This window comes from Toxorhynchites rutilus, chromosome 2 (assembly GCF_029784135.1).
Source record: "Toxorhynchites rutilus septentrionalis strain SRP chromosome 2, ASM2978413v1, whole genome shotgun sequence".
In the NCBI taxonomy this organism is placed as follows: Eukaryota; Metazoa; Arthropoda; class Insecta; order Diptera; family Culicidae; genus Toxorhynchites; species Toxorhynchites rutilus.
Genome location: NC_073745.1, coordinates 186,589,165 through 186,603,701, shown reverse-complemented (window position 1 = coordinate 186,603,701; position 14,537 = coordinate 186,589,165). Strand labels below are relative to the sequence as shown.

General features: G+C 41.7%; 3 protein-coding genes across 4 annotated transcripts in view; 2 read left to right on the top strand and 1 right to left on the bottom strand.

Moving 5' to 3' along the window:
* The window catches only part of LOC129768696 (G-protein coupled receptor dmsr-1), a 454,099-nt gene that overhangs the window by 403,602 nt on the left and 35,960 nt on the right, over positions 1-14,537 (bottom strand). The window lies entirely within an intron of this gene.
* On the top strand, positions 476-3,694 carry LOC129766513 (uncharacterized). Its single transcript, XM_055767081.1, has one exon. The coding sequence runs from the start codon at positions 476-478 to the stop codon at positions 3,692-3,694; it is 3,219 nt and encodes a 1,072-aa protein (XP_055623056.1).
* Positions 5,021-5,926, top strand: LOC129766512 (uncharacterized). Its single transcript, XM_055767080.1, has one exon. The coding sequence runs from the start codon at positions 5,021-5,023 to the stop codon at positions 5,924-5,926; it is 906 nt and encodes a 301-aa protein (XP_055623055.1).

The window sequence follows — 14,537 nt, the reverse complement described above, 5'->3', positions numbered from 1 at the left end:
CATCTATCCACGAGTTTTTACTTTCAAATCTCAATTTTATACGCAAGTTCCGCGAGTTATCTCTCGTCCGAAATTCGATAGTCGGAAAATTATTTTATTTTAAAGTTCTCGGATTGTGCGGGATTTCGGCGAAACAGTGTCGCGAACAATTAATGGTGCCGAAACCCGGGATTCGATATCCCCTTTAACAAAGGATAATTGGAAACGTGTGTCCACGTGTTACTGAGTTGAGTGCCATCCTGTCGAATCAATTGTCGATTTGTGCTGATCGCAATAAAATCAACTGCTTCGTCGTCGAGGTCAGCACATTTGTCGTCAGTAGCAGAAGGTATCACGGAATCCAAAAGGACGTCGTCGAAATCCCGAATCCGGAGCCAGCTTGGAAATTGAGGTTAACAGAGGCACGTGGTCGAGTGAATCGTAAGCAAACTGGTAATAGCAGGTGGGTACATCTTATCTTGTTGGATCATTGGCGATGACACTGCCCAGGAAATCAACTTTGAGGAAGGGCTCCCTCCATCATAAAACTCTTTTACGACGTAGAAGTAATATTCTTGGATCGGCTGAATTGATTCAGACCTTTAACGACGATTTCGAAGTGACCCAGGTTGACCAGGTGGCGATTAGAATAGAGCGACTTGATGAGCTCTGGGAAAAGTTTGAGGTTGTCCATGATGAAATCGAAGTAATTGAGGATGAGGAACAAGAATTCTCGGAAACTCGCCAACGATTTCAAAATCATTACTTCGAACTGAAGGCAGCTCTGGTTAGGAAACTTCCCCAACGTGATCCCACACCAACCGTTAGACAGCCCTCGTTTTTACCCCCTGCTCCTCAAACCATGTCCGTTAAACTTCCTGAATTGAAGATACCGGAATTCCGCGGTCATCCGGAAGAGTGGATAGAGTTCTACGATTTGTTCAAATCCGTAATTCATTGTAACACCCAACTCTCGAACGTTCAAAAACTCCATTACTTGCGTGGTTCGCTCAAGGGTGAAGCTTCTCGCTTGATTTCATCCTTTTCGATTACTGGAGACAACTACTTGATAGCTTGGAAGACGGTATGCGACCGTTATGAGAACACGAATTTTCTTATCAAACAGCACATGTCTGCCATCTTGAAAATTAATTCCATAAAGAAGGAGTCTTCATTGGCTGAGTTAGCTGATGAGTTCAATCGTCATGTCGGAATTCTCAATAAGCTCGAGGAAGGAAATGCTCATTGGAACTCCTTCCTAGTGGAACGTCTAAGTAGTCTGTTAGATGAGAAATCACTGATGGCTTGGGAGAGTCAGTGTAAGGAGGAAGAAAAACCGAAATATGAAGATCTCCTCGATTTTATGCATAAAAGATCTCGCACACTACAGAAATGTAAATCTACATGTATTCCATCCAGTAGTGTGTCTGTAAAATCTTATAGAGGAAAACCTTCCTCCTCCCACGTGGCCTCTGAAAATGTAAATAAGTGTTTGAGTTGCAAACAAGTACATCCTTTGATCCAGTGTGAGACGTTTCTGATGTTATCACCTAACAATCGGCTTGATTTCGCTAAACGACACCGACTATGTATCAATTGCTTACGGAGCGGACACATCGCAAAGGATTGTAGGAGCAGTATGTGCAGAACATGTGGAAAAAGACATCATAGCCTGCTCCATCTTCCACCGTTGATGTCAGCATCGTCAGTAGTTGATGCGACGGATGTTGAACAATCACCCAGCACGTCCCAAGCGTGCACCGTTATTTTTCCTGCATTGTCGACCAAATCTCGAGCAGGAATTTCGTACTCGGTCGCGCAAGCACCACCGGAGGTGTTGTCACGTTCGGTACCCCAGGCAATCGCGTCGATATCTGAAACCAATCCGTCGTCTGTCGTTACTGCTGACCCCCCTTCTTCGTCGTCGGTAGGTTCGTTCGGTAATCTCGAGAATGAACATCTTCCATATTGCCCTCAGGAACACGCCACCTCTTTTACACAATCATGCAATGGACGTGAAATCACAGTATTTTTATCAACAGCCGTCATTCGTGTGCGCGATGTGAATAACTGCTATCACTTTGCGCGGGCTCTTTTGGACAGTGGTTCACAGTCCAACTTCATTTCTGAAACACTTTGTCAGAAGTTGAATCTAAAGCGAACCCGTATCAATCTTCCTGTCAGCGGAATCGGACAAGCAACTGTGAGCGTCCATTTCAAAGTTAATGTTATGCTTGCATCACGTTTTGGGGGATTCGAAGAGCAACTGCCATGTTTGGTATTGCCGAAACTTACCGTTAACCTCCCCAGTCGTAGTGTCGATATTTCTCGGTGGAATGTCCCTCGTAACTTGCCGTTAGCTGATCCGAGATTCAATATTTGTCATGGGATCGACCTGATTATAGGGGCGGAACTATTTTACACTCTTCTCGAGTCGCAACAAATAACGCTAACTGATCAATGTCCTATTCTACAGAAAACCGTATTTGGATACGTTATCTCTGGAAAGGCTGCAATCCAGAAGGACGAAACGGTTGTGTGCCACGTGACCACCGATCAAGATCTCAACTCCCAACTCGAACGTATGTGGGAGGTTGAGGATTTCGACGAGGGAAAGACGCTAACCCAAGAAGAGCAGTACGTCGAAGATCACTTCCAACGCACTGTGACGCGAGATGAAACTGGACGGTATACGGTGCGGCTACCGCTGAGGGAATCTCTAATTCCACTTCTTGGCGATTCCTACAGGTCAGCTGTAAACAGATTCTCGATGATGGAAAAACATTTTGCTGTGGACAATACGCTCCGGGAAGAATATACGGAATTTATGGAGGAGTACAAACAGATGGGGCATATGGAGGAATGTTCTCGTGTCGCGGGCCCGCAGTTCTGTCTCCCTCATCATGCTATCCGTCGGCCTGATAGCACAACGACGAAAACGAGGGTCGTTTTTGATGCTAGCAGTAAATCTCACGGTCAACTCTCACTGAACGAAATCCTGTTTACTGGACCCACTGTTCAGCCAACCTTACTTGCAACGGTCGTCAACTTTCGGATCCCACGGTACGTGTTCTCAGCTGATGCCGAGAAAATGTTCAGGCAAGTGTGGACGCACCCAGACGATCGAAAATTTTTGAAGGTCGCTTGGAGGTCGAGCTCTACGCTGCCACTGAAGCTGTACCAATTGAAGACCGTAACATATGGACTCGCATGTTCACCATACCAAGCAGCACGTGTATTGAACAAGCTCGCTGAGGACGAAGGAGATCGATATCCACTTGCTGCATTCGTAGTCACGAAACGATTTTACGTCGACGACGTCCTGGCAGGAGGAGATAATATCGAAGAAGTTGCTGAGACCTGTCGTCAATTACAGGATCTTCTTGCTCAAGGAGGATTCACTCTTCGAAAATGGTGTGCCAACGATCCGAGTGTGTTGCAGCACATTCCCCAAGAATTTTGGGGGACTTCTCCGCAGTTGGAAATTGGTCGTAGTGCGATCACGAAAGCCCTTGGATTATTGTGGAATCCGAGAACCGATCGATTTGGATTCCAGGTGCCTTCTCTACAGAAGCTCGATGTTATCACCAAGCGTACTGTAGTGTCCGAAATGTCGAGGTTGTTCGACCCTCTTGGCCTTTTGGGGCCAGTCGTAATCAGTGCCAGAATGTTCGTGCAAGGATTGTGGGCGAAACGGCTGGATTGGGATGAATAATTACCAGCGCATGAAAATCGGTGGTGGCAAGCTTTCCGTGATGAATTGGAACAACTAAAACAGATCACCGTACCAAGGTGCGTGTTTCCTGAGAACCGTCGAGAGTATAAATTGCACTGCTTTTGTGATGCATCATCGAGAGGTTATGGATGCTGTGTGTATGTCGTCGGATCGGATGCCGAAGAAAACCGGCTCCTGATAGCGAAGTCGAGAGTTGCTCCTCTTCGCGGTTTATCCATACCCAGGCTGGAGTTGTGTGCTGCAGTATTGGGTAGCCAATTGGTGTACAATCTGATAACGAATACAGACTTTTCGAACTCAGTAGTTTTTTGGACAGACAGCACAGTTGTTCTCCACTGGATTCGTTCACCACCACACGAATGGAAAGTGTTTGTATCGAATCGTATAGCAGAGATTCAGCGCCTTACCAGAGGTGCTACGTGGAATTACGTCTCTTCTGAGCTCAATCCAGCGGATCGCACATCCAGAGGTACTCAACCAAGTAAAATTATTAATGATTCTTTGTGGTGGCATGGGCCACCATTCCTCACACAACCTGCAGATACATGGCCAACAATCCCACCATTAATCTCTTCTTCCAGCGACATCGAGCAGGAGAAACGTCCAATTGTCGTGTTAGCAGCAGTGGAAATTGATGATTCCATCTTCGAGCGATTTTCGGAGTTGGGAAAGCTGTTGAAGATCGTCGCTTTTTGTATAAGATTCAGTAATAACTGCCGACGTGCGAAAGCAGAACGGTGTTCCGGCAGTATAACTCCAGCAGAAGTAGACACAGCGTTGAAGTCAATGGTGCGATTGGCTCAGGCGATCTCCTTTTCAAAAGAAATTCATCAACTTAAACGAAACAAACTCGACACATCTCACCCAATTGAATTTGATACCAAATCACCTCTAAGAAATTTGAACTTATTTCTCGATAATTATGATATTTTACGCATTAACGGACGATTGAGTAATACTGCTGGTCCATATGATTCTAGGTATCCACTGATTTTGCCAGCAAATCACCGTTTGAGTTTTTTGATCGCACATTCTCTACACTTGAGGACGGCGCATTCCGGTCCATCTTTATTATTGGCGACAATGCGCCAGAGATTCTGGCCTCTGCGAGGTAGAGACTTGGTTCGGAAGGTGGTTCGTAATTGCATCACCTGTTTTCGTTGTCGACCCACCGAGTGCCACCAGCAAATGGCACCACTACCAGCAGCCAGAGTAATCCCATCGCGAGTATTTTCGAAAACAGGACTTGACTACTGCGGGCCATTCAATGTTCGTCCGCTGTATGGAAGGGGGGCGAGCATAAAAATGTACGTGGCGGTTTTCGTTTGCCTGGCGGTTAAAGCGGTACATTTCGAGATCGTTCCCGACCTCACGACGGCCGCATGTATCAATGCTATCAAACGGTTCGTAGCTCGACGCGGGCGATTAATCGAGCTACATTGTGATAACGCGACAGCTTTCGTCGGAGCTGATCGCGAATTGGCTACGTTACGTCGGAAGTACCTCGACCAGTTCAAGTCGAATGAATGGAAGAATTATTGCGTCGATTCTGGGATAAGCTTCTTCTTCATTCCGGCTCGTTCCCCGCACTTCGGGGGTTTGTGGGAGGCCGGAGTGAAATCATTTAAATTTCACTTTCGTCGTATTTTTGGTGGACATTCTTACACTTTGGACGAATTTTCCACGGCAACTATCCATATTGAAGGCATCCTGAACTCCCGGCCTCTCACACCCTTAACGGACCACCCAGATGACCTTGCTGTTTTGACGCCCGGTCATTTTTTAATTGGAGAACCAATGTTTTCGATTCCAGAACCTGATGTCACTAATATAAACACGAATCGACTTTCTCGTTTACAGACAATGCGACGCTCTGTACAGGATTTCTGGAATCGGTGGTCCAGAGACTACGTCAGTCAGCTTCATCAACGCTCAAAGTGGAAAAGGGCAACCACGAACATTCAGGTGGGAGCCTTAGTCTTGCTGAAGCAGAGTAATCTTCCTCCATTCTTGTGGAATCTTGGCAAAATCGTGGAAACGTACGCCGGCCAAGACGGACTAGTTAGAGTGGTTCTCGTGCGGACGAGTCATGGACACTACAAACGAGCTGTGACGGAGATCAGTGTACTACCAATAGATGCCACAGACGATGCTGTCAATACTGAAGATCAACAACCAACAGATAAGCAACTACCAGAGCAGCAAGGTTGAAACGGACCGTTTCAACGGGGCCGTGTGTGTCTCAGAAGAGAAATATTTGTGTAATTCTATTAATGTAAATTCAAACTGTAGGACACTAGAATCCCACTACCCATTACCACAGTTTACATAGTATACGTATACACAGTTCAAATACTGTAACAGGAAGTAATCTATTACCACTTTACTAACTATTGTTTCACACACATATATAAAGGCCATGAAGGCAATAAATGAGAATTGTAAAATCAGTTGGAATATAGCCTCGGAGTATTAAACATCTATCCACGAGTTTTTACTTTCAAATCTCAATTTTATACGCAAGTTCCGCGAGTTATCTCTCGTCCGAAATTCGATAGTCGGAAAGTTATTTTATTTTAAAGTTCTCGGATTGTGCGAGATTTCGGCGAAACAGTGTCGCGAACAGACACTATCGGTCGAGAATATTGAGACACGGTAATCGTGTTAACTATGGAAGAAAACGAAACTTTAGGAGTTGTCCCGGTGTACATGCTAATTGAAGTGGATGGATTGGTGTTAGTGTAAACCGTATTCGAAAGACAGTGTGACGATGTTACCACACTACTTTGAACCGTTCGTAAGCAAGAATTGTTGCTATATTTTCTAGATTGGTTGAGTTCGCTCTCTAATGCCAATAAAGCGTCTCGAATATTGTTCATATCGGTTTGCTCAGGCGACTTGTCTAACACACCTAGTCGTCGTAGGCAATCAATCATATCTAATTCTGCTGTATTACACTGGAGTTCCTTTAGCGGTTCCCTATTTCCATCTGTCGGATCCGGTACACTACACACACCCATCACTTCAACATTCTCATCATCATTTGATTCAACATTTCCACGGACACCTTCTTCGGAATTTCTTGCCTGCGATACTTCAATAACAGTTGTATTAGTGTCATCACTTCCGAAATATCTATTTAGATACCCAATCACTTTCAACAACAATCGTTCAGCGTTTTGTTTCACAACGTCACTCGCATTATCACTTAACACCCTCAATCTGTTCGCCAAATGTAACAATACCGATAAAATTTTCGGGGCTATCTGATTACCCGACAAAGCGAATTCAGCATCCGAAATCTTCAGCTGACAAATATCCAATTCTTTTACCGCATCGTAAGTAATCTGTTTTCTGACTCCATCGTATTTTCTACTATTGCGTTCTAACTGCAATTAATCGCTGGTGTATTTCACAAATGTAGTGGTGAGAAACACTCACAATCCAATCTCAAGCACAAAGTAATCGTTATCTCTCTCTCTCTCTCTCTCTCTCTCTCTCTCTCTCTCTCTCTTTCTCTCTCTCTCTCTCTCTCCTACTTCCGGAACACCATCAGCAGCGAATGCGAAAAGGGCTATAACGAGAGAGTTTTTGTTTCTCACTGGAGTGGTGTTGCTAGTAAAGCTTTGCGGTCTATATGTCTATATGTAGATTTCAAGGGATAGCAATGTTAAAAATGAAAAATATAATCTGACCATTCCCTGAGCATCTGATTAGTTCAATATTCACATAGTTTGCACTCTCTGAGACTTTTGAATCAGTATTTGTGGCTGCGAAATTTACAGCAGCATTTACAGTGTTAATGAACATGAATCATCGCTCTGCGTAGTCCGTATGATCCTACTGTTTCATAATGCATGGAGAGGTTCGACATGTAATGAGTTAGAGGCAAAGAAGAATATAAACGTTCTGCACCGAAAACTTTCATGACGGTTTTGCTTGCGTGCTGGTGCATCATGGAGTGCGAACCGAAGCAGAGTTGTCTCGTTCTCTTTTGTGTCATGATTTGTAGTACGAAAATCAAAAGAATGCCACTGGGGGTAATGTTTTTTGTAAGATCATATTTGAACGAACGAAAGCGAATTATTCAGTGAAAGGATCAATCGGCAAACAATGTGCACTTCATTTCGTTTTCACTGTGAAGTGACGTTCGTAATCAGGTCCGACTTGTTGAAAATCATGCCCCGCATGTTGAAGCCCGCTCTCCGCATAACAACTTCCAGCACCACGTTGAAAACGAGACAGGAGAACCTCCATCGCCTTGTCGAAGATTCATGTGAGTCTCAAATGATTCCGACAGATCGCCTGGAATCCGCACACTGCTATGATATCGACGAAGATGTGGTGCGTAGGGACCTGATACTCCCGGCACTTTTGGAAGCCGGGCATGAATCCGGCATGATAACTTCCCACAAATCTTCTTACTATTGGCGATAGACGGCGAAAGTGGATCTGAGACAGCATTTTGTAGGCACCATTCGGGATTGCAATCTAGCTTTTTACCTTTTTTATAGATGTGGCAGATTACCCCGTCCTTCCACTCCACGGGTAGCTGTTTTCTGTCCCAGGTCCTGGCAATGAAACTCATACATTACTTTAAATGAGCTTCAAAGTATCATTAAATGCGCTATCCGCCAATATCCAATATTTGTACACCATTAACTCAAGCGAGAGGAGAAGTTGTGTATAAAGGAGGAGATATTTTGTATAATACAATGATACAGAACCTTCTAAAGTTAGAGCCTCATCTTTTCTGATATACTAATAGGAGTACCGGTAAGTTTCTTCGTTTTTTTTCTCAAAAATTAATGCTTTATTCTGCAAAAATGGTTACAAATTTAGTATTCAGAGTATTGCCCATCGCTAGTCACAACTTTTTTTCACGGATCCCTTTGCGGAAACAATCGACCGGTTTGTCGGCTAACCACGAACCGATCAAATTTTTGACTTTATCAAAATAGGAGAAGTGCTGGTCAACCAGGCCATGTTGCATCGATCGAAAAAGGTAGTAATCGGACGGAGCAATTTCTGAAGAATACGGCGGGTGGGATAGGAACTCTCATTTCAGCGTTTCCAAGAATGTTTTGACCGGTTTCGCGACATGCGGCCGAGCATTGTCGTGCCGCCAAATAACTTTGTTGTGTCTTTGCTCGTTTTTGCTTTAGTGCACGGCTCAAAGGCATCAATTGTCGTCGGTAGAGGTCCCCCGTAATGGTTTCTTTCGGTTTTAGCAGCTCATAGTACACCACACCCAGCTGGTCACACCAAATAGACAGCATAACCTTCTGGCCGTGAATATTCCGCGCGGCCGTCGATGTTGATGCATGACCAGAGTATCCAAACGTTGCCCGACGTTTAGGAATGTCGTGGTGGATCCATTTTTCATCGCCAGTAACGATTCGATGCGAAAACCCCTTTCTTTTATGCCGTTGGAGCAGTTGTTCGCACGTGAAAAAACGGCGTTCGACGTCTCGTGGCTTCAATTCGTACGTCATCCAATGTCCTATCTATCGGATCATTCCCGTTGCGTTTAAACGATCGTATATGGTTTGATGAGCTACTCCAAGTGTATCTGCGAGTTCTTGTAAGCCTCCAATTCTTCATCTTCAAACTTTTTTGGCGGTCCGGAACGTTCTTCGTCTTTCAAGTTTCGAGAGATTCATCGGTCCCTATCTTCAAACTTTTTCGGTGGTCCGGAACGTTCTTCGTATTTCAAGTTTCGAGCGATTCATCTGTCACTATCTTATGTGTGAAGTTTCGTTTATTTGTTCACAAACCAAAGTTGTTAAAGTGTCACTACCTGAGTATTCGTATAGAAAATGTGAAAAGAGGAATATCGTATTTTGATCAAACATTATTTTTGATGGGATAAACTTATGAACAATCAATGCAGGTTGACGAAATATTATTTCACTTCTTTCGACGTTTTGTGGCAATGGATGAAACGTGTATCCATTACCACACTTCTGAGTCCAATAGGCAGTCTGTAGAGTAGCTAGCAGGCATAGTTCGAAGACTTAGACATTTCGTACTACAGAAAGAGAATGGAAATATTGGAAAATCGCTATACCAAGTGTATTGCCCTCGAAGGAAACTGAAGAATGAATATAGCTCTGCCCAAAAAACGATTGTTTTCATTAAGAATCCCGAGACTTTTCAGCCCATGTAGTATACGCGAAAGAAGCGAAAGAATTCAAATATACGAATAGTGAAAAATATTGTATTAGTTTTTCACTGCAAATGTTCTCATAAAAAAATTGTACAAGTTGGGTATGCAGTAAACTATGGACGACGATGCAAAGCAAAATTAACTCTGGGCGTGTACAAACAATCACCAGAAATATGCATGTGATAACATGCGCTCAGGTGCAATCATTAGAGTTGCAATATATTGTTATATACATAAATATGCACCTGCATTACTATTCAACATGTGTTATCCTCCGGTCTCCGGCAGCAGTGTGGGTTTAATTAATGCAAAATCATAACTTAATAAGGTGTATAATATATGATAATTCATTCGTATATTCAAATTAGTATGGAACATGAACCTATATAGTGCGAGAATGCGTGAAAATATTGCTACAGGCTAACGTTGATGTAAAACGTGCGTCCCATATTTTGTCTTCACTGTTTACTCTAGATTAAACTGTTAAGCTACATTATCGCATGTTCTGTTACAAAAATAGCGCGGATAGTTTTGACAGGATCGTATAAAGCGGTTGAAATTAATTATATATGTGTATTATTCTTACTATAATTTAATACTGCGCGAACGTCGAGATTTCGTTAGTCAACAACTGCATCTTTCGGTGGGGATGTTTAGCAGCTCTCATCACAGTACCAAACGACGTCGATAACAGTGTTGAACGGATATGGAATCGTCGCGGGGACCTCCCACACGAACCATTCCGGAAATTTGATTTACTCCCAATGAATGCAAGCATTAATTGGAATCCTTTCCTGCTCATCGCCGCGAACTATTATTATTCAGTGGAGCGGAATAGTTTTATGGCTTTTCAGACATACGAGATAAAACGTTACCAAAATCTGAACCGGGATTATAATTAAACTGTTTGTCGTGTTTCTAACCGCATATTTTGTCAACATATGTTGAAGTCGCGTCTTTTATCTGGCGGTAAGTCAAAGTCTGTTATTTTCTCTATTTTAATTACCAACTGCTAGTCTATTATCAACATTCGTTAATGAATATTTTATAATTTTTTGATGTTTTTTTTTTGTTATATTGAGTGATATTAACATAACGTTAATTTCTCGGAATCCATGATTGCCAATAGAGATTATTGGTTTCATCTTAATAAAGCTGTTCAAAAAAATGAGTTTGTTTGAGTTTGAGTTTTTTCAGGAATATTATGATACCATCTGTGTATTCTCAGGTGGAGTAACTCGCGTCTATTGGTTTGTTCTGCACATGTGACTTCATATCATGGAAAATATAAAGTTGTCAGTTGATTACTCACAAGAAATAAATCGCTTGAATCCGGCATCGAATCAAATCCCGAGAGGATGTTGTTTTTTTTATCAGTGTGTGCACAACACACCCACTAGCTCCGGAAGCAGACGGAAAACACATCGCATAAAATGTATGAATAAATCGCAGTGTCGACCGTTGTTTTTCTAAGTGAAAGAAAAAGAGTAAATACACGTTCCAGTTTTTCCTATTGTATGATGTTTATTTCATCGATATTTATGTCCGCCAGAAAACCGGGCTATGTTTCCACACGTGAAAATATTAGTATCTACATGTTCAATAGTCATGTTCGAGCTCCTGGTCATGAAACACATCACATCCAAACCGCGACATACAAAGGGGATGGCTGCACCATTCAGAAATTAAGCTATTAGGTAGAAATGAAAAAGTTCTAGTTACATTCTTCTCACGCCCTCTTCTCTCATCTCACGTTACTATTTTTTGTTTTGATACAATTTAACATGTGTCTTCCTTCCAGAAAAAAAAACAGAAAACGAATCGTTCCTCGTACTCGTTTTTGCTTGGTCTCATCTATACTGGCTCAATTGATGATATTCATCACGCCAATCTAGGAACAATTCCGAACGATTCGGTACTTTCTGGCCGTCCCATTAAATGCTTTCATACCATTCAACCTGTTATATGTTCACTTTTATGTTACACGTCAGATGAACACTTAGCAGGATGTACCCATTTATTGGCACATGTTTCGATATTGGATTCTCACTTCCGCCTCGTCAGCTGAGCCCCGATATAGCTGTCATATTATGTCCTGCGCTACTGGAGAGGGATATCCTTAACTGGCACGGATGACGAAGATTGGTATTTAGTGAAGTGAATAGCCTTCCAAACTTTACTGTTTGCTATAAAGCAAGCGTAACTGACTTCGTGATGAAACGCGAAGCAGTAACTCACTCCACTGGTGGACGTGTTTTACTTCCGTTTATTCAGCTCTGTCTCGAAGAGGTCATGAAAAAATGGGGCTATCATCCAGATAGACGAATATGCTGTGGAGCATAAATTTTTGTACCTTAAGGAAGAAAGTACTTCCACTTAGAATGGACTTCGCTCTAGAGAATTATATCAGAGCAATGAAGGCACAGAAACTCATGTCCCAATCGTCGATTACCAATGATTGATTCAATAGTAAAGTATAGACAGACAGAAAATTTGTTGTACCATTTCATTTTTATACACACACATTTTTACCGGGAATTAATAATTTGAAAAGCTCGCTCCAAAAGTTTATTTCAAAAACTTATTCTTCTATATCGAGCAAGAACCTTGTGTCAGAATTTGTAATTTGCCAACAGATTGCTGTACCCGACTATGTAAGCCCCCACAAACTGCGTAGGTAAAATGGGGGGAAAGTAGTCACCCTAGGGAACATGCCGATTTCCTGTGTCCACATACCACTACAATTTCCATTTTTTGAAGAATATTGTAGCTCAACTTATTGTTATTCAAGATAGCAAGCGGTTTTTATTATGATTTTTTTTTTATAGTTATTTTATAACAATACAAAGATGGTCAATTGAGGGCCCTGAGTTTGAACTCACTATCGATCGCTTAGTAAGCGAACGCGTAACCAAGTGGCTACGAAGACCCACTATTATGAAAATTGAAAATAGTATATTTTTCATTATTAGAAAAAAAAAAAAGAAAAATCGAGGAGGAAGTAAAGTGGTCACCTGTGGGGGGCGAATGATCGCACATATCATGCTAGAAAGAATAGATTCATGCGTGTTTTCTTGTCTTAATTTGTTTAAATCATTATATTTTTCACATATATTTGAAGGAAAGTGCTGAAAATCATACCAAATGTTTGTTGAAGCTCATTATATACAACGCAAACATTGAACAGTCATTTTCTAACCGTGAAATAGTTACCACCATCAATCAAAAAGAAAAACCCGGAATGAAGCAACATAATATAGAGGCGAATGAACTGAAAAGTTTAAACCCTCTTAAAGCCAAAAAGAAGAAGAAGAAGAAGCAACATAATCAAATCCAACATCAGCAACACAAGCGCTAGCAATCATCAACATTTTTGACGTAGGACTACGTCTTTCATTAAGAATGCCAGGTCAATGGTCACGTTTGTGAAAAACAGTTTACTATTTCTAACTGGCTAACGATTTCTGCGGTGAACGGATCTTGACGATTTATTTACCAATCGAATTCTTCGATTTTTTTTAATATGCTATACATTACAATCCCCTAGTCTGTAAATGGTTAAATTGATGAAAATTGAGAACATTCACATTCTCCCATACTTTTGTTCTGTTCATTTGTGTGCTTGCCTAATCGTACTGTCAAAAACGGGTATTATGCAACCGCGAGAATAGAAAGAACGAAGGGACAACGAAAAGAGAATATTTACGACATTACAGGTTTCGGTGTGGTTTAATTTCAGTAAAAAACATCGAAAACCCCTTTTTTGTAAAATATTTGGCCTATTAGGTAGAAAACCAGTATATTGAATTGCAAGAAACTGCATCAAAGTTTTGAGAAACATGAGTTTCCAAAGATATAATTGAAGTTCTTCTTAACATAGGTTTTACCCCCACCTCCCCTACTTCGCAATGCTTCGCTCTTGTCGCAATTTTTACGAATTCCACCGTTTACGCCGTTTCACCCTTTAGAACAATTGGACCCTTTGCGGTCGTATTATTTTTGAATTTGGTTTGGTTGGTCGGAAAAAAAAACAAAAAGCACATAAAAAATACAAAATAGACAAAAGTCATCAAAATTTGCTTGAATACCAAAATATTTCCCAAGAATTAAATTTTGCAATTAAAAGTGCACACGAAGAGTACAATAGAAAGGTCGAAACTGAAGTCAAATCATGCCCGAAGAAATTCTTTAATTACGTAAAGTCTAAGCTCAAAAGCAATAACTTCCCATCGCAGATGCATCTCGATGAGGATGTGAGGAATTCTTCGAACGAAATTTGTAATCTCTTTGCAAATTTCTTTCAGGAAGTATATACCACATTTTCCGAAGAAAATCGCGATCGGAACTACTTTTCATTTTTACCGGATTATCCAAATGACATATCGGTGAACTATCTTTCACAACAGGAAATATGCCATGCACTAAAAAAATTAGACGGAACAAAAGGACCAGGACCTGACGGAATAGCACCTATATGCACCTAGAACCTGGCTGAGGAACTCACCCTTCCCTTACATTGCATTTTCAATATGTCACTACAAACTGGAATATTCCCAGAAAAATGGAAACAATCTTTTTTGGTACCTATCTTTAAATCAGGCGCTAAATCTGACGTACGTAATTATCGTGGAATTGCCATTATCTCTTGCATTC